A 27,862-nucleotide genomic window follows, 5' to 3' on the forward strand; every position below is an offset into this window, starting at 1 on the left:
AATTACGTTTTTGCTCAAATTCCAACTTTATTTTTCGATCTTAATTTTAAACTTTTCTATTAAAAAAATAACGACAATTTTCATTACTACTTGAAAATCGGAAATTAAAGTAGACAATGTATATAAACCATAGATGTTACTATTTATAAAATTAACTAACGGTAATAAATTACGAATTTAGTTTTCATGGTATTTTTCAAACCACTTTATATGTATATTTAAAACTATATATAAAACTTTTTAATTTTCGAAAACGAACTAATTTCAAAATTTGTGAATTGCAATATTGACTCAATTTTACACAATTTCGAAAATAGCTTTTTGCTACTTTTTTGATTTTTCAAACCAACATCATTTGTTATAAACTAATTATTGTGTATTTAAATATAATTTTTTAGTTTTCAAAAAAATTTCATGTCAATATTTGTGCATTTTAACTGTTTCCTTTCCCTCTTCACCAATAGTACATCAGGAATTGAATTTGCAAACTTTCCAAAACGCGACCTCATTTTTTGCCTTACCTCAGTGGAATCGTATCTGGATTTGAGTGCACAAGATTTGGAATTTGGTTTTAACGAAACACGACGTGATCGTATACTAAGAACATTTGTTCGTAATAATTTTCATTATCATTTAAATGAAATATTTGCTGTGTTAAAGGTGAGTGGGCAGAAAAAAAAACCGTTATAAGCCATGTGTTAAAGTTAGAGTTTTAGTTCGTTCTAAAAGGTATATATTTTTTCGATAATTCAAAGTTAAAGAAAATTTATTTTTGTTTTTATTATAATTATATTGTTTTTTACATTTTTTTATATTTTTTGTTTTCCAGAATGAATACACCGATTGGGAGAAGGCTATACGCAGTCCCCTGAGCTCACGTGATGCTACTCTCTCCTTTTTGAGTGATGGGCATACCGCGGCAGCGCTGATTAAACTAGGCTATATGCATAGCTTACGTGGTGGTCGCAGTTATTTTATACATTTTAAGCATAGAACAGTTGAAGAGGAGTATCCGCAGGTAAGTGGCAAGCAGGGTGGCAAATAATGCATTCAAAAATATTTTAATTACCGTTTGAAATAGTTTTTTTTTGTAATCCCGTAATTGTATAAATTACAAATAAATCAAATTTATAAATTTGTAATCCCAAATAACGGATCGAAAAATTAAAAAATTTTTTTTTTATAATTTTTTCAATTTTTAATTATGATCCAAGAACTTAAAATTTGTTAATATAGTTTTTAATTCCAAAATCGGAATTAAATATTTAAAATGTAATGTTAAGTCAAACATTTTTGAAAAAAAATCGCAAACCTGGTGGCAACTCACTAATATGTAGCCCTGGTGACAAAATTCAATAAATGAAGTATTGACAAGGAAAGTATACTAAGTGGATAAAGAGTGAAAGCAGAAAACTATTCAATGCTTTTTTTTCTCAAATTATATCTTCAAATATTTTAAAATTTTAACATTATCGATTTCTAAGCTTTCATATAGAGCTCTGTCTCTCCTTTTCAATATATAATCGAGTTAAAATGATTTTTTTCCTACTAAACTTATTGCATTTTTCATATCAAACTTCAAAATACTTTCTATTTACTAAAATATCATATTTCTTTAACAATATTTTATCTCTCCATTAGCGAACCGGTTCCGTTCGTGGTGAAGATGTGCCTTTTTGGTTAGGATTACCCATTTCACCACTATTCCCGCACAATTATACAACTCAGGAGAAACAGATTAGTCGCCTTATGCTGCGCTATCTCGCGAATTTTGCGAAAACGGGGTAAGCAAGCTGAGAATCAAATATAACAAATATTACATGATGTGATCAAATTTGACCTGAACTAATTCATTCACACAGATTGGTACAACATTTCCCCCAAGTGCATAGAAAACGGATTTGTATTAAAATATGTAAAGATGTATTTTTTTTGTCAGTCCGAGTCAAATTTGATCATATGGTATTAAATGTGTGCATGTGATTAATGGCGAGATTAGTGATTCAGTTATTGACTTAAAAATTCAGTGACCCTTTACATTTTTCACAGGTTAATGATTCCTTTGTTTACATTTAATGAGGTCAATGACCCTTTATTTTATATTTTTCCAACGCCAAACTCCCTTCTTTACGTTTGATAAGATCAGTTTACATTTAGCCAAGTCCACAACCTTTGTTTACATTTGAGGTCACTGACCCCTTTGTTTACATTTTGCTGAGTTCAATGACCCCCTTGTTAAAATTGTATGATGTCAATGAACCTTTTGTTTACATCTAGGCAAGTCCACAACCTTTTTACATTTAGCCAAGTCAACAACCTTTTTTTACATTTAGGGGCAATGGCCCCTTTGTTTACATTTTGCTGAAGTCAATGCCCCATTTACATTTAATAGCGTTAATGACACCTTTTGGATACATTTAGTCAAGTCGACAACCTTTGTATATATATAGCCAAGTCAACATCTTTTGACACATCAATGACCTCTATTAGCTGAAAAAAGTTTTGAAAGTCGGACAAATGTTTTAAAATATTAAAATGGTTCTAGCTACATTAAAGTCTTTAAAAAAACTATTATGTAGTTAAAAAAAAATTAATATAAACAATTAAAAATAAAAATTTATTTTTTACAGTAAAAAATTAAAAAAAAAAAATATATATATTTTTGCCGTAAATAGTTTTAAATCACATTTTATTTTTTTGTATACCGCATAACATGATTTAACTCGTACAGAAAAAATGTAAAGCTTTTGACCCAAATTTAGAACTTAACCCTAAATGTTAACATACATACATAAATGGGAGAAATAATTTAGAGAACGTCTAAAATATAGACATAATTTTTTATCACCCGCATTTCATCTTTTTTATTAATTTTTTATTTCTATTTTTTATGTTTATAAAGTATAATATTACGTTCACCCGCTCGAACTTCACTGTCTATACATATTTAATTTTATGTTACTCATACGCCATGTACTACAATTGTGCTTTTTTTCAAAATATTACTCATACGCCACAGCACAAATACTAATCACCTCCATCACCCATTCTTTCAGCAATCCAAATCATTCAGGTTTAGACACACCATCCATAGCTGCATCAGCATCCCGATCACCGGGATACGTCACTGCACAACTCGACCATGGCAAAGTGAAACGCGCCTCACTGAAAACACTAAATGCGGTCAACAAGTTTTTCAATCTCACCATACCACATCAACTCGGCCTGCAACATGGCAGTTTGCTAGACACGAGCGGCGCGATAAATTTGGCGCTTATCTACAATCAACGGCGTAGCGGCGCGATGCGTGAACGACGCGCTTACTACAAACGACATATGCACAACAACAACAACAATAATAATAATAACAACGAATCGAATGAATTACTCAACGCGGCATTAAGATTTGCCGCTGACGAGCCAAGTCTTGGACGTGGTGAGCATTTGCCCTTCTGGGATGCCTACGATGTGGTGAATCAACTCTACTTGGAATTGGGTAAGACGCTTTGAAGTAGCATGCTTTGTGAGGGTAATAGCAATAACTGTATTTTCTTTATTTCCGAAATGTTTACAGGTAATAAGGCCGAGGTGCAGAGTCATTATCGCGGTCACAAATTGTCCATGTGGTTGAATTTGATACCACAACTGCACAAGCATTCCAATATCAATGATCAGTCCATGCGCCATCATCAGTTTTCTGAGGATATTAGTAATCGTGATTTGTACGAAGGTAAAATATAGCAATCGTGTGTGTAAATAATTAACTAAACAAAGCAAATAAATTCCTTCCCACACAGGTGTCGTGCGTCCACAATTGCAAACGAAGCCGCCGGATGATGAGGATACCGTTGTCGTGAAGACGCCAAAATCTACAACAGCCACTAAGGCTGTGAGTAATAACACTAAGACTGGCGTTAATACTTTGATCGGCGCTACAACAACAGGTAATACAAGTAGCTCGTCTACTACTGATACTTACTCTCGTTTACGATCATTTCTCTACTTAAACAAAAAAAATATGACAGCTATATGCTATAGTAATCTGACCTCAACAATATGTTAGGAGTTTGTAGCCTTGCCTGGGACAATAATCTATAAGAAATTTCTGGAAGATAACTTGTCAAATAAAAAAATTTTCCATACAATGGTTTGATTTTGAACGATCAGTATTTACGGCAGCTATACGCTATAGTGGCTCGATCCCAACAATTTGTTTTTTGTTTGTAGCTTTGCCTGAGACCTAAACCTAGTCGTACCTAGTAGTCCTATACACAAATTTGTGACAGCACTGGTCTGGCATCAATTTGCTATGTTCCGAAAACTCCATTATCTTGAAAACATTGAGCGCCTCCAAAATAGTAGTTTTTGTGACCGGCATGATCTTTTTATTATACCAAAGAATATCTTCCAAAGTGATTGCATCTTCTTATTTTCACAATCCTCTCGCTACAATCCACAGAATGCAACCCTGATGGCGCGATATATGCGAATATTGGCGACAGCGCTTCCACCCAGCAGCCTGCCGCAACAGACAATCGCTCCATGTTAGAGAATGGTGGTCAACAAAAGGATCTTGCCACCGCCTCCACCGGAATCATCGGCAATTTGGAAATGTTCCGACGGCTTAGCGGCAAACAATTCCCCAGCTACACCACGGCGCTAGTGGCCACCGTCGCCGTCGGTTGCTTTCTGCTCACACTAAACATACTCATCTTCGCCGGCATTTATCATCAGCGTGAAAAGCGTGCACGTGACGCAAAAACCAAAGAGGAACTACAAGACACAAATGAGACCAGCAAAACTGCTAGCATACTAAAGTTGAATACGCTGGCCGACGATGATGACAGCATGCGCTTTGATGCGCTTACCAGTGGCAAGAGTACGGTCGTTTTCGGCGAATACAATTACTACGATGAGAAGCCGCCGAAAGGATGCGGTAAGGATGAGAAATTGCTGGTCGAGCTGCCGCCCACGCAAACAACCGCACATATGGAATTTAATTGGCAGGGCAGCGGCGGCTCGAGCAGTACCTTGGACTTGCTGAAAACGAAGCATCACAGCGCTTTTGAGGCGGCCAGCTACAGTGGCAGCAAGGAAGCGGCGGCTGATATGCAGCAACTACAAGGAATTAGTAATATCGAAATGGCTACATATAGCACACAAATGCCATTGGCACCCGGCATAGCGGTGCTCGAATCGGCGCTAATGCCGAGCAGACGTAGCTCGTTCATGGCCAGCGGCAGTCAGACGTCAATGCAATTCGATTATGCTGTGCAATCGTCGGATCAGTTGTCGTTTAAAGAAATCGAGAATGCTGTCAAAGTGTCCACCGATGAGATTGTCAATGATTTGGATGATGATATACCGGAACCGCCACCACCGCCACGTTCATTTCAAAGCGCACACCTACAACAACAACAACAACAGCAGCAACAGCAACAACAACAAGGTGGCATCTTGCGTTCGTCGGGCTCAAATACGGTTTCGTCGACGAGCGGCAAGAAACGTGTACATATTCAAGAGATTTCGGTTTAGTCTTACTCAAATACGAATACTTATGTAGGTATGCATACAATTACTAATGAATACTATAAATGAATATCGTACAATGTACTAGCTATTCTACAGATATTTATTTTGATTTTTTTTTTTTGAGCTTTCTTTTGCTATTAGTTTAGCAAAACCCTCTCTTATTATTTAAATTTATTTCTGTTTTTAATAACATTATTGCTTTACAGTTAACTTAGCAAATAAATAGTTCCGGCACATGTGCAGTTATTTTAACTGCGACATGATTTATACGAAATATTACTATATTCTATACTTCCGAAAAGTTACCCTGATTTTCGGGTTCGCTTTTTGGTGACGCCCAAAATACGTCTAACTAGCTTTTTATTTAGCAAATTGAAACCTAACATATTCTGCTGTAAATTATATTGTATTTACGTATTATATATATTATATATTTAGAAAAATTTCAGATACAATACGCATATTTGTGCGTATTAAAATAAAAATAAAAACAGTAAAAAAAATAATTATTTATTGTATAATATATTGTATGGTGACTATATGAATGTAAAATGTAATTTAAGAATCAAATTCTTTTTTAGTACTAATAAATTTATATTTATTGTTGGACAAAATTAAAACGTGCTATTATTTTATGGTGAAAAGGTGAAAATATACTAACTAACCTAAATACAAAACAAACAAAACAAAGCTAAATTCAGCTGCACCGAAGCTATAATACGCTTCACAATTACATTTCTTATAGCAGAAAAGCGTATAAAAAGATCTTTAACTTGATTTTGATCGGTCAGTTTGTATGACAATTATATGCTATAGTAATGTTATCTCAACAATATGTTAGGAGTTGGTAGTCTTGCCTTTGATTTTGTTCGTTGATATTGTAGCGCTGTCTTGGACAATAATCTATGGCAATTTTTAAGAAGATATCTTATCAAATAAATTAGATTTCCTTACAAGAACTTGATTTGGTTCGGTCACTTTGTACGACAGCTATATGCTGTAATAGTCCGATCTGAACGATATATTTGAATATTGTAGCGCTGTCTTGGACAATAAGCTATGCTGAATTTTGCGATGATATCTTGTCAAATAAAAAAGTTTTCCATACAAGTAATTGATAGTGAACGTTAGTTTGCATGACGGCTATATGCTATAGTGGTCCGATATTGGCGATTTCGACAAATGAGCAGCTCCTTGGGAAGAAAAGTACGTCTGCAAAATTCCAGATTGATATCTCAAAAACTGAGGGACTAATACATATATATACACAGAGACATGCGGACATGGCAAAGTTAACTCAGCCACCATGCTTTTCGTTTGTATTCATACTTTATATATTGTCCGACGTGCTCTTCTGGATGTTACAAAGTTCGTGCGAACCAAAAACAAACGGATAACACTAAAATATTCTCGAGTTAACAAATCTTAGAAGTATAATAAAAAATTAAAGCTCTCATAGTTGTTATATTGTCTTCAAAGAATGGTTTGAACTGGTTTGTTGTTGTTGTAGTGGCACATTCTTGAAGTAATTTCGAGGAATGGTGCCGAGTGGACAGTCGTTGCCCAGATAAAAATCAGGGTTCGTTCCGGTTTCTTTTACACAGATGTCCTGGGAACGGTTTCTTTAATGGTGGTGGCCGATTTCTTGAATAGTTATCACAATGTGATCATTGTAATATTCTCAACAGTAATATTTTATTAAGATATATCACCGACAACTAGGGGAAATTTAACAAACGCACAACACATAATTGCTGTTATATCTGTAGAAAACTCCCAAATAATTTTGTGTTTTACTTCTTTTACTTTTTTCATTTTAGAGAAAAGTTTCCATAAAAGCAAATAAGCTGACGCAGAGATATTTATATACATATGTACATAAGCGCAATTGAAATTTGTTTGCATTTTTTTCATTTAAAATTTCTTCATTTTATTAGTGCTAATTTACAAAATAGCTTATTTAAACTTAAATGTACTGCATACTTATAAATAATAAGTAGGTATATCAACTGTCAAATATACAATATATACTTTGGTACATTTGCACGTTGGCTATTATATTAGCGCAAAACGTAAATGTGTTCAGGATTGCGGTCCAATTTACAGTTATACTATATAACTAAATTTTCAAACAAAATTTGCTTATCAACTTTTTACGTTGTTTTTACTTTAAAAATCTCCAAACAATTGATTTTATGCTACTCTGTAGACTCTTTTCAAATGCCAATCGTTCTCCTCTTAAACACTATTAACTGAACACTAGCTGTTTTTTATTTTATTATTAAAATCTTTCAAAAAATTGATTACAGCCGCAAAATAATTTGAGACTTTGAACAAACTCAAAACGGCACACTATAAGTCACTAGCTACTATTAAGTGATATACTATTCGTTTTCGACTTGCGTTTCTTGGTAGGCGTTGTAAACAATTCGTCTATTTCTTCCTTTTTAATTTGTGCTGCATTTAATAATTCAACATTTGTCTTTTTCGTTTTACTTTTCACTGTAGCTTTGTCATTGTTAGTAGCTTCTAGTTCTTCACTCTTGGCATGCTTACGTTTCTTCTTCTCTGATGAAGGCTCCTTTTTAATAGGTGTTGGTTCGGTTATTTGCACCGCACTCTCGCTAGCTTTTCGCTTTCTTTTACTGACATTGACTTTATCTTTTTTCTTGTTTGCTTTTGTTGGAGTGCATTCCTCTCCCGATTTTTTTTCTTGCTTGATTAGGTTAACTAATTCGTCCAGCTCCTGATTATCGCGCGTCTCAATGCCGGAATCTATGTTGCTATCAGCACTTTCAGGTTCAAGTTTTATAAATTTATCCTGCAAATGACAAATTTTTAATTTATATAAACATCTGCAAAGTATTATAGAAAGAAATTTTCCCCTTACCGTAATTTTATCGCCACTAGCTGTCACAAGATCGCCTTCAATGTACGGGAAGACATTTTGCAAATTGAAATTTTTTATACGAAATTGCACCGTGTCATCCATTTTAAACTGTTCCTTATTGAGCTTTGCTGCAAACCTAATGCTCACATTGAAAACTCTGTAAATGATCACGCCGATATGATGGTTACCAATGTGCTTCACCACACCGCTCAATATCGCACCAGCGGTTGGACAAAACACATAGCAGTCGGCTTTCACGTCAACATGTATACGTGGATCATCTGCTCGCAATGCAGCTGACTTGCTCAACACTTTTATATTCTTTATATCCAGGACAATGCCTTCGAGACTGGCATCATAGTAGCCAACTTTCCGTCGCATTATATGAGCACTGAGCGCATGTTTAAAATCGGCCAGGCAATATGGACCTAATGATATATGTAAATTAGAATTTATTTTACGTACACAGGAACCTCCTTGCTTCGTATAGGATTCCAACTCCTTTATGCTATATTTCACATATTCTTGCAGTCTTTTTGCCATCTTTATATCATAAAATCTACATTAAATTTTAAATATTAGCTAAAAGCACATTGAAATTGTATCCAATCAAATTCCAACCTTGTCAAATGTCAAATCGAAGTAATGTGACACTGAACATACGCTGAAAGAGAATAAAGGCTGAACATCCTTTTTAAGCGTTATGAACAAATGTTGAGCTTATATGATTGTAAAAGATAAACCACAACGTTAAAAAGATTTTTTTTTTCAAATAAAACGCGCAATTGTTGTAAAATTGCGAATTATTTAAAACGTTTCATGGCTTATTGAAAATATCGCGATTTGTGCATGTGGCAGCACAGCGGCGAATTCGCAAATCTCAATCTCAGCTGATTGTTGATTTTCTTTCGAATTACAATTTGCTTACATTTTTAAACTTTTTGTTGTTTGTGTAACATTGTAGTTTTAAACAAAAAAAGTAAAAGTTGTGAATTCAATTAAGTTCGCATCGTGTCCGATAAGGGTGATTGTCGGAAATTGGCAATTTATTTCTAGTCCGATCGTACAACACTACTACCATTACTTAGCTACATCAATAGCTTATCATATGTGAAAATGTTTATCTAACAATAAAATCACGGAAAGCCGAATGAAACAAATATTTTAAGTATTTTATTAATCACGTTGATATAGTTGGAATAGGCACATCGATAACTAATAATGGTGTCGGCAGCGCATAAACGTTTGATAATTGTGTTTACACTTGTGGCAGTGTTCTTCTTTATCCGCTATTTGCTTTTCCATGGTGCCATACTGGCTGTAAGTATATATCCATAACCATACAAAATATATAAATTATTTCCGCCTCATTAAAACTAACAGCCACCACCAGAGCCCAAACGCTCACCCGGCGCGCCAGTGTTGGTGTCTGTGTACTATGAAGCATTATGTGGTGATTCAAAACATTTCATAATCAAACAATTGCTACCGGCTTTTAGACAAGCTGCGCCACTTATGGATATAGAATTGATACCATATGGCAAGGCACAAACATTTATCAATACCGATGGTGGTTATCGTTTTGAATGCCAACATGGCCATGTCGAATGCGAGGGTAACATGTATCATGCCTGTGTGATTGAGGCCATTGAAAACCCACAAACTCGTCTCAATATGGTTGCATGTATGATACGTGATAATCGAAATCCTAAGGAGGCTATGCTGAAGGTAAGAATATATAAAATTATATTACTATATTTGTAATTTACATTTAACTTATGTCACCTGGCACCTATAGCTTTGTAAGTACAGGCGCAAATATATACCATGTTATTTTATAAGAAGGCATACAAATATATTCACGTAAAACAAAACAATGAATGAATGAATGACATTCACACGCTAACTTCACACCAGCTGCTATATCTTATTTGCAATCGTCTGTGCACAACAAACGAATACATGTATATTGAATATATTGTGTGTCACTACATTTTTTTATGTACCATATTTACAGTAGCTTTTTTCCCATAACTTCATTTATGTAACATTTTCTTACAGTGTGCCCGCCAAAATAGTGTTGAAGACACTGATCTCATACAAAAGTGCTTCAGCAGTGATCATGCTGGTGAATTGCTAAAGCTTAACGGCGACGCCACGCATGCACTGCGACCGCCAGTTAGTTTTATACCCACTATTACACTGGATGGTGATCAACATCGCCAGCCAGCCATTTTAAAAGACTTGTTGGGTGAAGTATGCAGAATAATTGGCGATCCACAGAAAGTCAAAGAATATTGCGTTACATAGAATGAACGTTGGAAGTTTGCCAAATACCAAAAGATATGTATGAAACAAGCAACACAGCACATATGAACAACAAGTCATCCACTTGCGTGTAGTTCGTAACAAATGCATTTTTTTTAAAACTTATAATTTTGAATATTTTACAGTATGAAATTTTTAAATTAAGCTAAAACTTTATATACATATATGTATTTACAAAGTATTTATGAAGTAAGCACAAAATGTAAACCATGTATTTTTTTAACAACTTTCAAACGATATAACTTACTTTTTATTGTGGCGTTTGTAAAATCATCATTATTGTTGTAAATACATCTGTACAAACATTTGCTTGCCAAATGCCTAAATCTACCTAACGCATTTTGTCTGATTAAAGAAAAAATCTTAAAAATATAAGTAAATATAACAAATCAGTCACTAGGAAATGTCACATTGATATGAATAGTAGTTATAGTAACAAAATTATCTCAAGTATGTAACAGATTTTTGTTTTGTTTTGTGATGACGAGTACCTAAATTGCACTGTGAGTATGTATATGCACTATATTTACTGTATATGGTATATTATATATATCGCATTTGGTGGTACAAAAAATTACACTGCGCACACTATTCCTTTTAAGTACACACTTTATTTGCAATTATAAAAGCGTCTAAAGTCTTTGTAGTGCTAATATTACATTTTTACAAAATTAGTCACTTTAATATACATATACGCGCATTTATATAATTTGCAAGTGAACAACACGACGCACAACGATTTCTATACAAATTTATAGCAACAAATGTACAAAAGTTTATTCTTAAACTTTACTAACTAATAACAATCTCATTTGGCGTAATTTCAATATTTATGTTTTCATCGAGTACGCACGCTTTATCAAGTGGCGTGTCAGCATCAGCGTTGTTATCTTTCAGCACTAATGCAAAACGCTTCATAAGACAACTTTTGGCATCACATAAGCTTAGCGCAAGATCCAACTTAACCTCTTCCTCTGCCGGCAGCAAAGCGGCATTGCGATCAAGTTGTAAATTCATTACACCATTAGTTATTTGGCCTGAAGTCGCAGACGCTTTCAAACCTGGTGTAGCACTTTTTAGTGTCCAACGTTGCGGTGCCGCTTCGGTGAACTTCAATTCTTTATTTAAATTTATATTTACACGCAACTTCAATTGTACACAGGCGCGTAATGGCACGCTTTTGAGCAGTTGCAAGCCGCTGCTAAGCGCTGAATCGGTTTCCGTGTTATTTGTGTTGGCTGTAATTGTATTGAAGTCTAGCTTGAAGGTTTTGGCGATAAGTGTTTTCATATCCACCAATTGTATGCGGTGATTATTAGTGTCAGCGATATAAAGCAATTGACCACTGGCGTCGAAACACAAGCCCGCGGGTTCATTGAATTGTAATGGCACGCCACTTTCGTCCTTAATCAACAGCGTTTCTATACAACTTGTGGCGGTGTCTATTACTTTGATTTTGTGATTGTAGGTGTCCGCGACAAATATTTTATCCGATACACTGTTATAGGTGACAGCAAGCGGATGTTGTAGTTTTGCATTGTACTGTTTGCCATCGATGTCACCGAAAGCAAATAAATTCTACAATACAAATGATAAATAAATATAAAATTTCGATTAATAAAATATTTTCCACTTACTAATGGATTACGGTCGCCACCCACAACCGGCATTACTTTGCCGTCCACCATCGACACTTTACGTATGCTGGAACTCTCACTGTCCGCAATGTAGAGAAAATTCTTGCCCAAAGCCAAGCCAGAGGGTTGTGCGAATGCGGCATTTTGTGGATATGAATTATTGCGATTCTCCTCCATGCCATTACCGATAATTGCTACACATGCACGTGGATCTAACTGCCGGTATTTCCACCAAATGATACCCTCCGGAAAGTAACCCCAAATTTGATGAGTGCCAGCCATAGCGACTAAAACAATCGCTTTTTCAGGAACATTACCTTCATCCAAATGGAATGACATATCCATGTCGCGCATACGGAACGCAGCTATATCCCAAGGCGATGAAATGGCTTGCAACGGACCCAATTTACCGCCTACACGATCATTGCCCTGTTGTCCAGTACCGGCGAGCGTTTCGACACGACGCGCACTCAACGTTATTTGGCGCAAAGCATGATTCTCTGTGTCAGCGACAATTAAAACATCATCATCAAGAAAATCCAGACCTTGTGGTGAGTTAAAACGTGCGCTTGCAAAATCGCCATCAACGAAACCAGCCGTGCACCCACCTATGCGTTGACGCACTACACCAGCGCTATCAAAAATTAAAACACGATGATTGCCGGCATCCGCAACAGCAAATTGTCCAGTCTCACTACGCGCAATTTTTGCCGGAAAACGTAAGTTTGATGCTGGCACCGCATCGGTGGACAATTTGAGTGGCAGTGTGGAGTTATCGATTTCACCCTTTGCTTTGTAATGATGTAGCGCCTGCTCGGTAAAGCTTTGCAGAAATGTGCCATGTCCTTCACCCATTAGTAGCAACATTGGTGCACCGCTTGGACTCAGCACCAGCAGTGATGGCCAGCAACGTATTCCAATAGCTCGCCATAATGTCATGTGCGCATCGTTTACGATGGGGTGTGTTATGCCGTAACGTTGTACCGCCGACAGTATGTTCGCACCATCTTTTTCATTTTCGAATTTCGGGCTATGCACACCGATCACAACGAGGCCCCTTTCTGGTGGATAGAGTTCTTCGAGCGCATGCAGCTCTGGTAAAATGTGCATACAATTGATGCAGCAGTAGGTAAAGAAATCGAGCACAACCAACTTGCCATGCAACGACTTCAAAGGTAACGGCCGTGTAACATTGAACCAATCGAGATCTATGAATATTTATGCAATTCATTTATGAAAATTATGCAAAAAATTTTGTGAAAAACCTTCTTGAAATTCGATCTTCATATTTTTCACAGGTGCTAGCGCTGCGTCTGCATCCCAACGACATAGGAAATCAGCAAACACTTTAGCCTTCTCTGTGTCATCTTTGGCACGACGAAAACGCCCTTGCAATTCCTCTGTAGTATAGGCCAATATATCCATCGGGTCTAAAGGTTCCGTATCCATTATAGCTACTCGCAACTGCTTGTGAAATATTCCTAAAAACCCAGTGCAGGTGCCCCAAAATTTCTTAAATGGCGAAGCAATTTTGCTTGTTATAAATTATAAAACACTGTGTGAATATATACAAAAATGTAGTAAATTTAGGCGATGATGAAAGTCAGCAGTTAATATTGCCACATCTGACAAATTTTCTTTAAGCGAAAAGCAGAAATGGTTGGTAGGGAGCAAACATCTGCTACTGATTTCCGGTAACTCTGTTGAATTAGGGAAGAGTTATTAGAGCCAGCAACACTTTTCAAAGCGAAAGATTCAGCGGCGGAAGTCTCTTTGAAAAAGTGTAAGCGGAAAAGAGTTGTGCGGAAATTATTGAAATTGATAAATGTATTTAATTAATATTGTTAATTGTTATGTACGTAAAAATAATCGGTATAAATGTTTAGTGTAAAACTTGCTAGAAAAGTGCTTGTTTATAGATCGTTTGTGCATGCTTTTTTATGCCTACAAAGAAGCTTTCCCACGGCAACGCTTATTTTGCTGCAAGAGTTCACGCTATTTAAGGTGGAAGAAGTATGCTTTCAGAAACGGAAGTAGATTCATTAATGTGGAGTTTTAGCCCAATGTAACTATAGTAAGGTAAATTTAATTTATTTCAACATATTTTAAAAAATGCATAATTTTCATATTTGTCTTGGTCATCATCGTTTATAACCAAACTTAGTTTAAAACAACTCTTCACAAAATGGTGGTATGTGCAAAACTGTAGTGGTTAACGAATTAGAAACAAAAACAAAAAGTGCAGTAGATATTGTACAATTGCAATGCAATCTTTTCATGTTTCTTTTTAAGGAGCACACCTAGTGTGGCAGCCTATAAACAAGCGATTTTTGGAAATTAAAAAAAATGTCGGGGTATGACATACGCCCGAAAAAATAATAAAAAATTAGCAAAATGTTGCCGTTTAAAAAAAAGTTGAATTGCACCTAAAATGTATGTCTTTTTTTGCCTGCCAAAATTCGATTTTTGATCAGGGCAAATCCCCTGTTTGGGATTAGAAATTAATTTTTAATTTCTTAATCCTTATATTCTAAATGGAAAACAAAAACTCTTGTTATTTTGTGACTTGCTTACTATCAGCTGGCAAATTTGAGAAAATATTTTGTGACTAAAGACTGTTGCTATTTTGCTAATTTTATATCCTTAGTGAATTGTAAGCTTTTTTTAAATAAAGATGCCGGTAGTGGATAATTCTTATAACATTAAAACGCAGTTGCTTTGATCCGAAGATATTTATATATTTTATTGTATAAAATAAAGGAACATCATAATTTGTTAAAGTGTGTACTTAAAATTCATAGTTTTTTACACTTGCCTTTTGAAGTGTGTGCCGTTATTGATACAAACATTTAATAAGTTTTACGTAAAATATATAGTAATTGTGTGCTAATAATGTTAAAATATTTATATATATGTATTATACATATACGTATGTGTATATATGTTATATTTATTTATATACTTTCCTTGTGTTAAATATTCTTTCTATTTTTTTCATAACTTCATAAATGTATATTCTGTATAGAAAGTCCTTAAATATTTTATTTCATTATTATGTTGTTTTTGCTTTTTAAGATTAAGAGAGAGAGACATATGTCAAGATTGATTTTTCATTTTGTGGGAGAGCAAAAAAAGGTAGATTTTGTTTTTATTGCTTTCCATTAACAATTATCTATGTATATATGTATATTGTATTGTTTTTATGTTTTTTAACGATTCTACATACTTTTCGGTGTGCGTGGGTACATAACGTAAATTCACTTTTTTGCCATAGTTAATTAATTAGATATAATGTAAAAGTGATTATGAATGACACTTAAATGACAATAGTTGAACAACAGCGAAGACAATCAAAAAAATATATAATTATTTTATTAAGTTAAAAATTTTGCTTGTTTTTTTTGTGTGTGTGTGTGTATTTATAAAGGCCCGAACAAGTTGACAGCTGGATGGTCTTCGGCAATGTTGCCCAAAAATTCAGCATACAGTTCCTTGTAACGATCCAATGACAGACCACCGCGTTTCCTGTCATCGTCCTGTTTAAATAAGCAATCAAAATAAATAATATAACTATAATTATAATATTTAAATAACTTATTGAAAAACTAATTTTAAAAAATGTATTTAAACTAAATTTTAACTTATTTTATTTAATTAAAATAACATGTTATAACAATAAATTAAAAAAAATTAATTTTAATTATAATTCTAAGAACATACTAAAAAATAAAAGTAGTTTGAATAATAATTTATAAAAAATTAATTTGATAAAATTAATGTTCATAAAACATTATAAGAGTGTATACTAAAGAAAAATAGATAAATAAAAAATTAAAAAAAAATTTATTGAAAAATTATTTAAAAATTTGATTTTTAATTAAATTATTACATTATAAGAATATACTAAAAATTAAAAATATTTTACTAAAATAGTTTATTCAAAAGTCAATTTTTTTTATTCAAAATTAATTATTAAATTTTCTTTTTCTTTTTAAAAATTTATTTTAATGAAATTAAATTTTGACATCCTAAGATTTATTTATTACTATTTAATAAAAATAATTTATTCAAGAATGAATTTGAACAATAATTCAATTAAAAAAAAAATAATTTGAAATAAATTAATTTATAAAATTTAATATTAATTAAATCAGTTCTTTACATTATAACAATATACTAATTATTAAATAGAGTTTTTTTTTATATTTATTAATAAGATATATTTCAATTAAATAAGGCTACTTATAAATTAATTACTTTTTTTTTACTTACGTTTAATAGAGTGTCGAATGCTTTATCGATTGGTGCAACATCATCGATAGCTATTCTGGTAATGCAGTTATAACGATATTCCTCAATACCCACAATACCGTCACTATTGATGTCTAGGATTTTGAAATTGGCTTCAATAAATGCCCTCATTGCCTGTAGTAAAGAAGATAGAAACAATTTCATATTTTTTAATAATTAATCATATTACGTTTCCGAAATAGATATATATTAACGAGCTGAAATTATTGTGAATTATTTTTTGTTCTAAACAAAAAGCTTTAAAAATTAAAAAAAAAAATGCATATATACGCCAACAACAATTGTTTACAATTGTTTTAGAAGCACGGAAGCTCTCAGCAAAATAATCTTGCTCCTGTGTTTTCGAATTTTTGATAATTTAAATATTATTTTGATATTATTCAGTAAACTGATATTTTGGCATGGACTACTATCGAGAAACTTATCGTCTTATGTAATTAAAAATGGGTTTCTGTCGATAACTATTCCATTTTTCTATAAAATTTTGTGGCTAGACCCAAGTCCAACGTACCTTAAAATAACTTTTGTCGTTAGCTTAATATACAGCTTCTGTTAAGCTTTGAAGTCGAAAATTATCGAAATCGTACTTATAGGGCTTTCAACCATAATCTTCTGTACGTTTTTCGACAAAAAAAAATCGAATTTTGCCTAAAATCGTTATTTATGGTTTTTTACTTCGTTTTTTGACATTTTAACCTTAACTAAGGCTATATCAGACTATTAGTACACTTTTTATGGTTTTTTTTATTCTCAAAACCTATTTTTAAATATTTCCGAAAAACCCAAGGCAATTATTTTCGAGAATAGTCGGGTACACGTTAAAATTATAACCTCAACAAAAATCTCCATTAAACTTTTTGGCGAATTGTAATGCTCATGCAATGAAAACAACTCAAATATAACTACACACGACTTCATATGTCACATATGTATATGTATGTATATGTTTTCGTAAATCACTGAAAATGCTTACCTGGGGGAATTCGTCGTATTTCTTGCCAACGCAAGTTTTTCGTACGGCTTCTTTGAATTCGGCATTTGAAATTTTACCGTCCTAAAGCAAAAAGACATCAAATAAATAATGTATATTAAATTTATAAATAAGTTAAATGTTTATGGCGTTTATTTACTTTGTCATCATCAGCAATTTCTGAGATTTCATCCCACAAGTTCTTCATAAGTTTTTGGTATTCTGCAATGCGGGTAGCACTGCAGTCGCCTTTGCCCTCCACAACGCATGCCCGTACAGCCATGCACTGGAAGTCATTTTGATCCAGATAGCCATTGTTGTCGATATCTAAAATCAAATACATAAAGTGGGTGTGATTAATATTGTCTCGGTTGTTAGTGCCTATAGTACATATTGAAGCATTCAATTTAGTGTTTATTAGAGCGTTCAAAGTTGAGGATATACGTTAAAGAAGACTTAAATCAATTGATACTACTAATATTATTATTTGCAAACATTTAGATATACCATCTGATAAAATTTGACCCGGATTGATCCATGAATTTTCTGCCCCCAATTCCGGCCGTTTACGACAAGACGCCTCAAAACGGCCAAGTAGTATTTCTTACTGACCATTTTACCCTTTCGAACAAGTTCATCGTGAACCGTACCACGGTAATTAAAGAAAACGATGCGCATCACCTTTATTTTTGACCTATTTTGACATGGTTTTTTGGGTTTCAGTTCACTTTTAAAGCGCCGCTAGATTGTAGGACAATTTTGTCGTCATATTATATTTATAAACCCACGTCCTGTCATTAACCAACATATGTTCCAACACATTAACCAAAATGAGCTGATTCATAAGAGTTGCTGAAATTCTCTGATATCTCTCTGGTGCTAACGCGACTTTTTTCAAGCACTGAATTCATTAATTAATTCGATGTTATCGTTATTAACAGAGGTGGATGACTTCACTACCTTTACTTAATGCTTTATGCCACTCAAATACTTGTGTTCGTTACATGTTAGTCTCTCCAAACACATCTGCAACATTTGGAATGATTCTGTAGCGCCAATTCCATTGAAAGCACAAAATTCTAAGCAAACTTGCAGTTTAAATGGGTCAGCCAGGATCAAATTTGATCAGATGGAGAAATGTATAAAAACCATCAATCTCTGCAAACTTAATGACGTTTTGTGTACAAAAATCGCTAACTCTAAGAATCCTACGTGTTATCGTTTTTTGTAGAGCCTGGAAGAAGATATAATATTATGTGATAGTTTTATTAATTTTTTGTATCCCTTGGCACAAAGCCTTGGAACCTTATACTACATCAAAGTTGCAATGACGGGGATAAGATGGAAACATGTAGACACTTTCTCCTTCACTGTCCAGCTTTGGCTAGACTAAATTTGAAGCATCTCGGTTGCCATACCTTTTACGAACCCGTCGAATTGACTGGAATGGATATTAGAGCTGCCACAAGAAATTAGTGGCAGGCTCCAGGCGGTGTTCGATATGTTTTTTTGATCCATACGTAGAAGTTCTGGCAACACAACGGACAAGTGTCTTCAACAGTCTAAGTGGGATTATTCGTGACTTCACGAGTAATCAGCCTATTTAGCTAACCTAACCTAATCTATCTGAAGATCATTTCAGATCCTCATAACCGGCGTCTTTTATATTCGATTATTACTACATATTATTACGTGAATCTAAAACTCAAAACCTCTGAATCAAAGTCTATTTTTGATTGGAGCTATCAAATATTTAGGGATTCACTCCTACTTGTGGTTCTTAACTTTAAATTATACGTCAACTGGTCGATCACACGAGCATACGGAAACCTTTATGACATTTTACCATGGTGAAAACACGCTCAGTGATTTGTAAGGCTTTCCGTGGAAAGACCACTAAAAAAACATTAACTTCGGCTGTACATAAGTTATAATACCCTTCACAGATGCATTTCTTATAGCATAAAAGGGTATAAACAGATTTTTATTTAGATTTTGATCAGTCGGTTTGTACGGCAGCTACATATATGCTGTAGTAGTCCGATCTGAACAATAGGTTTGGAGATTGTAGCGTTGTTTTGGAGAATAATCTGTGTCAGATTTCGTGAAGTTTTTTGCAAAATAAAAAAGTTTTCCATATCAGAACTTAACTTGGATTGGTCAGTTGGTATGGCAGCTGTGACTATAGTAGTCTGATATCGGCGGTTTCGACAAATTAGCAACTTTTTGAGGATTAAAGGACGTGTTGAAAATTTGAAATTGATATTTTGAAAACAGAGGCACCATTTCACGTGTACAGAGACGGAGAGGCACCCTTTATAGGTATTTCGACGTTTCCTTATAGGTCATACAAACTTCCTGGCAAACTTAATGTACCTTGTTCGGGGTATTAAAAAGTGTTTCGCAATGATCGGAAACTCGGACTGTCGTCTGGTTCTACCGAATGGTATTGCTCAGTATTATTCACCACACCAGATTGGATAACAAATAAAGTTCTTCAAAAAATTATATCAACGTAATATTTAAAATAATTTTTTTTACTAATAACTGCAGAGTTCATCAGCCCTAAAATATAAAAATTGGTCATTTCATAGACAAAGAAGTACACACTACCATAAACATAGTACTTGCTTAGTCCTTGCTGGCAAAAAGTCTGCAGAATTTATAAATAGCATCTCTAAAGCTATTGCACAGTGAATAGGAAAATTGTTGAGCGTTTGTCTATTCGTGTACAGTTACTATCAGCAGATCTGGGTACTTTAATTGTACGCACACAATCAAACAAACACACATAAGCGCTTGAGCGTAGTATGTGTATATATATGTATGTGTGTGTGTGTTGCAAAAGCTTTCGCCCGCCAAAATGTATTTGTAGAACGTACCAAGCATACAAAAAGCTAAATCAACTGCACGCCCAGAAATTTATATGCTCTATTACTTTTAATTAAATTAATTTTAAATGTATAACATAAGTTGTATTTATCAATTTCTCGGTGCATAAAAAATCTTAGTCAACCGAATTCTTGCACTTGCGCGAACACACTCATATGTACTTACATATGTGACTGTATATATAAATATGTTTAGTTAAATTAGCTTTGCTTGTGTGCGAATTGCTGGGTGCGTTTAAACAACTTGTGAATTTTTGCAGATATTACATATTTATATATACACAAAAACATTTATACGCTCATATCTACTTGCATACTTTTTAGTGATATATAGAAAAGTAAATATTTCGACTATTGCAAGTAAAAGACAATTAAATATTTTTGAGTCCATAAATATAGAGTACTAAATATCTTATATTCAGCTTAATATTTTTTTTTTTATTAAATATTGATTTTTGAAAATTTTGTAAACATAACGGTATATGGTTATTTTTTGCAATAATGTTTTTTGATTTTGAAGTGAAAGGATTAATACTAGTAAGAAGAAATAAAGCATATTTTACGAAAATATTTATCTTGATTTTGATTATTTAGTTTTTATGGCAGCTATCTGCTTTCATGGTCCGATACGAATAATTCGTTCGGTGATTGTACCGTTAACTTGTCAAGTAAAAAATTTTTCCATACAAGGACATTGTTTGGATCGGTCATTTTGTATGGCAGCTGTACGCTATAGTGGTGCGATAACAGCAGTTCCGACAAATGAACAGCTTATTGAAGATAAAAGGATGTGTGCAAAATTTCAGATCGATATCTCAAAAGCTGATCGACTAGGTCGCGTATATACAAACAGGACTCAGTTCGTCACGTTGAACTTCAATATATGTTATATACCTTATAGGGTTTCCGAAGCTTTCTCTAATTTCTAAATTTCAGGGCAAACTTAATATTCTCCGTTCTGAGTATAAAAATCAATGGTATAGAAGTTTCTTCAATTTACCAAAAGAAAAAGCAGCTTAAATTTAGCGAACCATGAAATGGAAGCGAAAAGGAAAAAAATAAGTTAATTATAATGAAAATACATAGGCATACATTCCCTGATTATTGTGACTTACAGCAGCAGCTTTATTTTCTATGATAGTTTTACAGATGATTAGGTGATGGTTTGCATTTCCTTGCTGACAAGTTGGCCTTTTATAAACGCTACACCTTTTGGGCTATCCCTTGACTTGCCAGGTGGGCAGAGGTGTAATTATTTAATTGTTGAAGCTATCTCCTCTAACTTTATCATACGTTTTCTAACCGATTGCCTAATTTCGACTACACACCCTGGGATGGGCTTGGGCCCCCAATATAAAAACAAAATCCAATGAAACAACCGATAAAGTCTCGGATAAAAACCCCCTTTTTGATGACGACCCCCGCAAACGAACAAAGGACCTAGATCTATGAGTATGCACCTGAAATATCCGAACCTTCTATAGAAAATTCTGCCCAGCTGGTGGATGTCCGGGAGAAGTATAAGGCTGACATAATGGAACGGATATTTGATGAACGGGACATGACTGTAGCAAAAGACAATTACGTGACATCTACTACAGCTGCCACACAAATTTGATGTTGGAAGCGAAGACTCCGCCAACAAGTCTCCGGAGTCACACCTGTGAATGAGCGAATCGCCACAATCCGCATCAAGACCAAATTTCACAACATCAGCCTAATCTGTACCGATGCCCCGACGAATGAAAAGGACAAAAAGACCAAAGATAATTTTTACACGCTCCTCGAACTCAGCTGCGAGCGCTGTCGCCGTCACGATATCAAAATTATGCTAGGCGACTACAGCACCAGAGTGTGTCGAATATTTTGGTTCAGCGTAATTGATGTAAAAGGAGGAATTTAGTCAAACGTTGACCACTGAAGTTCAGCGGAAATAAATTTATTTTATGTTATAATATTTTAGTTGCCGTCGGCGGATGGGACGTACACATGTACATACCTACAGATGTATGTCAAGATGTCAAGAGATATCTGTCTACAATTAATCGGTTAGAAGAGAGCTGTTGAAAGGTTTTTATACGCTTTTCAACTCGACAACATTTCTCAAAATTATTTAAGGAACAACAACATACATCGATTGCATGTGTTCGATCTTCGATTCCTCGGAGTTAGTCCATATTTAACTTAATACACATTGCCTTAAATTTTAGAATTGATATCTAACACAAGCAAAAATTGGTTTTTCAAAGCTCAGGTATACAGGTATAACCTTAAATATTTAAGTTTTAGTTTTTGTTTATTTGTTTGTTTTTTCCTTTAGTAACAAAATGTATTCGAAGTAAATAAATGTGTGAGATTGTGGAAGCAGAAGAAGAAGAAGCATGGCGCGGTTCACTAAATATCACTGCAAAGTTATATACTACTTAGTATTTACTACTTCCTCACAGACACACGTGCAAACAAACATATGCATGTGTGTATATATACATGGCCGCTAGGAGAGTAGCTGCGAGCATGTGCGTATTGATATATAAAATTTCGTTGAAAATTTTTGGCGAAAATTGCTTACATTAACGAAACACATTAATTTCAAAGCAATATTTATATCAGCACATAAATTTTCGCCAATTCGTTCGAATGTAAATTGTGCATTGTTACAGGTGTGGGTAAAACTATTCAAACGAATTTTTTTTTTTAGTTATTAAGTTTTTGTTTTTTGTTATCGAACATATGTGCATACTTAATTACACTATAGTAAATAGTTGCTGTTAAAAGATTATGATATACAGCAGATGTGCAGTCTATATAGTCACATATGTATGTATGTTATGTACGTACAAGCATACTGCTGATGAACGGTTTGCTGTGAAGTGTCCAAAATGCTTTTAAATTCACTTTGTCAGTGTATATTTATGCAATTTGTTTAGTGTAACTATTTTATAAAACTTTTTCTCTTAGTAACACTTACCATACATATACCGTACAACAAAGTCTACACGGTTATCCCAGGAGTATGACATTTTTTTTGTTTTTTGTCGGTGGTTTTTTATATCACACACAATCTAGAATGGATTGTTAATGTGAATACAAAGTAATAATATTTTTTATATTAAAAATATATTTTAACACTTGAAAGCTGCGACACTGTAACAGTTAAATTTTTTCTATGCTTGTTTTAAATTTCTTTTATTTTTTTAATGTGTTTCGCATGCATAGCACTAAAAAATTTTATTTATAATGTTGCATCTATTTATTTCTTTTTTTTTATTATTTATTTATTTGTCTAACTAAATTTACTATTAAACAATTTTTTTTTATTATATATTTAAAAAAAATATTTTTATTTCTATCTTTATTTCTTTATTTTGGATTAAAAAAAAAGTTTTCAGTTTATCATTAAATAAATTTATTGCATTTTACATAACATAAAATTACTTTTTTCTTTTGTTTATTTGGTTTTCTTTGTTTTATGGTCCTTTCATATTAATTACTTCAAATTATTGTTAGTAAATTTAGTTTGTTTTTGATTTGTTTTTTAATTATATGTAATTAGTTTAGTTCAAATTTATTAATCATTTATTATTACTTTTTTTATTTTATATTTCAAATATTTTTTTTATTTTTGTTTTTAAAAGTTTAATATAAACTTCCATCTATTCAAAAAAAATTTTCCAATCCTTTATAATTTATCTTAATTAAATTTTTTTCAATATAAATTTAATTTAATTTTTTATTATTTATTTTTTTAATGTATTCATATACAATTATTTCAGTGTAGTTACTTTTATTAATTATTTATTATAATAATACCTTTTATTTATTATTAATTTTTTAATAGTTATTTAATTATTATAGTTTTAGTTTTAAATAAATTATTTTGTTATTATATATATTCTTTTTATTTATTTATTTTAATACAAAACTCAATAAATAATTTAAAATTTTCGACATATTATTTTTTATCTATTTTATTTCATATTATTTATTTTTTATATATTTTAATTTATTTTATTTCATTTATTTGCAATATTTTATTAATTTATTTGCTTAATTTCAAATCGTATTTTGTTATTTAATTTAGTATCATCTATTTATAAATTTTGCTTCCGTATTTTATTCCTTTATCTACTTTTTGTTAAAATATTTAGTTGAATTTTTTATATGAGTTATTTGATTTCAACTTCATATTATTTTGTTTTATCTTTAGAGTATTTAGTTATTTATTATTAAATTATATATTTTAATTATCTTTTTATAGAATACTTTTTTCTTCTTAAGTTACAATTAATATTTTTTACTTTAACGGAAAATAACGGTAAATCAAAACAAAAAATGATTTAAAATTTATTTAATGCTTAAAAAAATTTAGTGCTTAAAAAATTTTAAATTATTATTGGCCAAATTTATATTTTTTTACTTCGCTTCGCTATTTTTTATTTTATTTTTTGAAAATATAAAGCTTTTTATGATATTGTTTTATTTATTGATATGCGTGATTTTATGAAATTACTTTCCTTTTCTAATTTTTCATATTTTTTTATTCGTTTTATATTTCCATTTAAATAATTTCTCCTATTTTTTAATAAATGTATTTTATTTTTAATTCTTATTATAATTTAAAATGCAAAAAAAAATATTTCTATAACAAATTTTTAAATTTTTTTTGGTCTTAATATATTTTATTAATTGCTTTTGATTTTTTTTTTTGTTTTGAAATTTAGAAAGCAAATAACTTTTATGTTAGTTGTTATTAATTTTTTTCTATATTTATTTATTTATATTTTTATTTAGATAATTCCTAGTTTTTAATATATACGTATGATTATTTTTATTCAATTTGTCAGTTAATTTTTTATATTATTTTTATTCAGTTAATTTTTAAACTTATTTTAGAGATATTATCTTATTTTATTTATCGATAAATTATATATAATTATTATTTTTTGAAATTATTTCTTTTATTTATATTTTATCAAATTAATTTATTTTATAATTTTAATAATTATATGACATATAATTTTAACGATTTTTTTTATTTTTAGTAGTTTTTTTTTAAACTTTTTACAGTAAATTTATTTTATTTTAATTTCCAAGTAAATTCTCTAACTTCCAATTAAGTTTATATTTTTATTATTATTAAATTACATTTTATTAGGTTTTATATTTAATTTCTATTTAGTTTTAATAATTTTATTTTATTATTTTTTTTTCAGTTTTATTCAAATACAAAGCAAATCTTGCAACTTCTTATTAAATTAATTCACTATTTATTAGTATGGGGTTTTTTTCTCGCGCTCTACCTGAGTGCCGTTTCGCTTCTGATCGACTGAATGTATTGTGACTATCAAGTGAGCTTCAAAGCACCGCCAAACAATACGAAATTTTCACTTGCCACATTTTCATACTACATTGCTGATGCGCGAATGCTTAGAAACAACAAATTCACAAAAAATGTTTGTAAACATTCGATTTAGCTCGATACGATTAAATTCTTGTTGTTGCTATTGTTATTATTATTACGACTATTGTTATTGTAGTATTTTAGTCAATTGTTACAATTACATTATAAAAATGTGTGTGCGCGCGTGTGTGTGTGTGTGTGTAGGTTGTTGTATATACATATGTGTGTGTGGGTGCATGCAGCCGCCTTCGTAGACGCAAATGTGGCCAGAATCACCGATTCAGGGTCGTCATCATCTGTTTGCATCCAAATACATATACATACCTATATGTGTGTGCGTGTGTGTGCTGTGGTTACTTGCCCGTTTGCTGCGTTTGCTCAGCCGGCCAAAAGTGTCCGTCCGAACGAATAAATTTCGCAAAGCACAAACGAGAAACAAAATCAAAAACAAATAAATAAACAAATTTGGCGATTTACAGCTACAGAGGTTGCCAGTTGCATGTTGCACAGTCTTTTCTCAACATTGGCATCTGCCTGTACACGTGCATTTGCTGGCATTTATGTATGTATGTTTGTAATTTAACATTTGGGAAATTTTACTTAGCCAACTGTTAAGAATTGCAGACCACCGTGCAACGACATGAAGGTTGAACGTTCTTCTTTAAAAGTTCTTATTCGAAAACATATACACACAAACATACACTCATATACACCTGCATTCGCTGAACAATACACATATGTATGTATTGTATACGGTATATATGTCTACATATAGTTTTAGCAAAATATCATAAAAGCAGCAATTTTTTTTAAACCACCTGCCAAAAATGCTGCATTTTCATATTTATGAGCATATTATTCGCTCAATAATTTTGAGATGCCACCACGCGCGCTATTTGTACACACACACACGCACATCCATACGTACAACCATAGAATATTGTGAGCTATAAATGCCCGTGTCTGTTCGTACAAAAACGGAAACGGAAATGATAAGTGTCGGTAATTTGCTGTTAGTATGGTATTTCGAAATATTTTTTCTTTTACGATTTCTCTGCCTGTTCTTAGTTTAAATAAGTTATTTCGGCCATTTGAAATTAGTCAGGTCATAATTTCATCTCTCCTCTGTCTTGCTTTTGAAGATAACTGTAGTGGCATTCAGTAATTTCAGATGTTTGGAATTTTGGCATTTCCCTCAGTAAGCTGTCTTTGCTATTCCCAGAATATTTCCACAATCACACTATCAGAGCTGAAACTTATGGCATTTTTTCATCTCACACATTTCTATGTACATCATGATGAGAATATATTTATGATTGTTTGATTATACTGGTTGGGTATGTTGCTTAAAAAATCGAAAAATCGTTTTTAATAATTGTAGACGGCAATACGAAATATGTTATGTTTGTACTGTCATTAAACATCCTATTCGGTGTATAACTATATTCTTTAAAGAAGTGTAAAAAATTAGAATGTTTATAAGTAAGTACAACGATATTACTCAAAGTATCCCATCTTTCTGGTAATTTGTGGACTCCATCCCAAAAGAATAGCGGCGGCTTGGCAGCCAAGAATGAATCAAACCAATTTTTTATAGCATTCTGATGTGCACCATTTCCAGTGAGGACTTTTTGCATCGGCCAAAATAATTGGTAGTCAGAAGGTAAAGGAAAGGAAAGGTCTGGGATATGTGGGCTGTATTCCAAATAGTTTCTAGCCGGTTTAGCAGCATGAGGCCGAAAGCAGTAATGATGAAAAGTTATTGCGTCGTTTTTCGTCATACGGTCGCTTCAATTTGATTTATTGTTGTCGGTAGCGTTCTTTCTCGCAGATTTTTAAGCTCATAACGCCGCACGTCCTTCTGATCCCATCAAATTCAGAGCATTTCCTTGGCGTCATGGA

The 27,862-nt window shown here is 32.6% G+C and overlaps 5 protein-coding genes across 11 annotated transcripts in view; 2 read left to right on the forward strand and 3 right to left on the reverse strand.

The window, feature by feature from the left end:
• Window positions 1–6,099, forward strand: part of Nlg2 (Neuroligin 2) — a 79,864-nt gene extending 73,765 nt beyond the window's left edge. For 5 of the 7 annotated variants that reach the window (XM_036370538.2, XM_036370537.2, XM_070107066.1 and 2 more), the window contains 7 exons: window positions 465–660; window positions 830–1,018; window positions 1,642–1,784; window positions 3,057–3,496; window positions 3,575–3,730; window positions 3,798–3,944; window positions 4,460–6,098. In XM_036370538.2, the coding sequence (XP_036226431.2) occupies window positions 465–660; window positions 830–1,018; window positions 1,642–1,784; window positions 3,057–3,496; window positions 3,575–3,730; window positions 3,798–3,944; window positions 4,460–5,535 (2,347 nt within the window). In that variant the 3' untranslated portion in view covers window positions 5,536–6,098. Of the gene's footprint in view, window positions 1–464; window positions 661–829; window positions 1,019–1,641; window positions 1,785–3,056; window positions 3,497–3,574; window positions 3,731–3,797; window positions 3,945–4,459 lie in introns of all 7 variants that reach the window. The other 2 variants (XM_036370544.2, XM_070107067.1) reach the window with 2 other exon arrangements.
• Window positions 6,100–7,452: 1,353 nt separating this feature from the next.
• Polr1F (RNA polymerase I subunit F) lies at window positions 7,453–9,071 on the reverse strand. Its single transcript, XM_070107073.1, has 2 exons — window positions 8,423–9,071; window positions 7,453–8,353 (listed from the first exon to the last, which is right to left on the reverse strand). The coding sequence occupies exons 1-2, from the start codon at window positions 8,963–8,965 to the stop codon at window positions 7,895–7,897; spliced, it is 1,002 nt and encodes a 333-aa protein (XP_069963174.1). The 5' UTR covers window positions 8,966–9,071; the 3' UTR covers window positions 7,453–7,894.
• A 280-nt stretch (window positions 9,072–9,351) lies between these two features.
• On the reverse strand, window positions 9,352–14,007 carry LOC106627167 (NHL repeat-containing protein 2). Its single transcript, XM_014247192.3, has 3 exons — window positions 13,653–14,007; window positions 12,388–13,595; window positions 9,352–12,328 (listed from the first exon to the last, which is right to left on the reverse strand). The coding sequence occupies exons 1-3, from the start codon at window positions 13,834–13,836 to the stop codon at window positions 11,543–11,545; spliced, it is 2,178 nt and encodes a 725-aa protein (XP_014102667.2). The 5' UTR covers window positions 13,837–14,007; the 3' UTR covers window positions 9,352–11,542.
• LOC106627169 (gamma-interferon-inducible lysosomal thiol reductase) lies at window positions 9,602–11,080 on the forward strand. The gene is made up of 3 exons (XM_014247194.3): window positions 9,602–9,742; window positions 9,806–10,150; window positions 10,484–11,080. Exons 1-3 carry the CDS (start codon window positions 9,644–9,646, stop codon window positions 10,730–10,732), a joined length of 693 nt encoding a protein of 230 aa, XP_014102669.2. The 5' UTR covers window positions 9,602–9,643; the 3' UTR covers window positions 10,733–11,080.
• Window positions 14,008–15,489: 1,482 nt separating the features above from the next.
• Scp1 (Sarcoplasmic calcium-binding protein 1) lies at window positions 15,490–25,965 on the reverse strand. The gene is made up of 6 exons (XM_014247142.3): window positions 25,860–25,965; window positions 23,528–23,621; window positions 17,829–17,995; window positions 17,672–17,752; window positions 16,660–16,812; window positions 15,490–15,923 (listed from the first exon to the last, which is right to left on the reverse strand). The coding sequence occupies exons 2-6, from the start codon at window positions 23,577–23,579 to the stop codon at window positions 15,807–15,809; spliced, it is 570 nt and encodes a 189-aa protein (XP_014102617.2). The 5' UTR covers window positions 23,580–23,621; window positions 25,860–25,965; the 3' UTR covers window positions 15,490–15,806.
• Window positions 25,966–27,862: the final 1,897 nt, after the last annotated feature.

This window comes from Bactrocera oleae, chromosome 3, assembly GCF_042242935.1.
Source record: "Bactrocera oleae isolate idBacOlea1 chromosome 3, idBacOlea1, whole genome shotgun sequence".
Lineage (NCBI taxonomy): Eukaryota > Metazoa > Arthropoda > Insecta > Diptera > Tephritidae > Bactrocera > Bactrocera oleae.

Excerpts from the sequence above, each read along its gene's own strand:
- Polr1F (XM_070107073.1), bottom strand. The coding sequence starts at position 8,965 with ATGGCAAAAAGACTGCAAGAATATGTGAAATATAGCATAAAGGAGTTG. Across the intron at positions 8,354-8,422 it reads CTAGTGGCGATAAAATTACG|GATAAATTTATAAAACTTGA; the intron begins GTAAGGGGAAAA and ends TGTCATTTGCAG.
- LOC106627169 (XM_014247194.3), top strand. The coding sequence starts at position 9,644 with ATGGTGTCGGCAGCGCATAAACGTTTGATAATTGTGTTTACACTTGTG. Across the intron at positions 9,743-9,805 it reads TCCATGGTGCCATACTGGCT|CCACCACCAGAGCCCAAACG; the intron begins GTAAGTATATAT and ends TAAAACTAACAG. Across the intron at positions 10,151-10,483 it reads CTAAGGAGGCTATGCTGAAG|TGTGCCCGCCAAAATAGTGT; the intron begins GTAAGAATATAT and ends ATTTTCTTACAG.
- LOC106627167 (XM_014247192.3), bottom strand. The coding sequence starts at position 13,836 with ATGGATACGGAACCTTTAGACCCGATGGATATATTGGCCTATACTACA. Across the intron at positions 13,596-13,652 it reads GAAGATCGAATTTCAAGAAG|ATCTCGATTGGTTCAATGTT; the intron begins GTTTTTCACAAA and ends AAATATTCATAG. Across the intron at positions 12,329-12,387 it reads GTGGCGACCGTAATCCATTA|AATTTATTTGCTTTCGGTGA; the intron begins GTAAGTGGAAAA and ends TTTGTATTGTAG.
- Scp1 (XM_014247142.3), bottom strand. The coding sequence starts at position 23,579 with ATGTCATACTCCTGGGATAACCGTGTAGACTTTGTTGTACGGTATATG. Across the intron at positions 17,996-23,527 it reads TGTTGTACGGTATATGTATG|ATATCGACAACAATGGCTAT; the intron begins GTAAGTGTTACT and ends ATTTGATTTTAG. Across the intron at positions 16,813-17,671 it reads AATACGACGAATTCCCCCAG|GCAATGAGGGCATTTATTGA; the intron begins GTAAGCATTTTC and ends TCTTTACTACAG.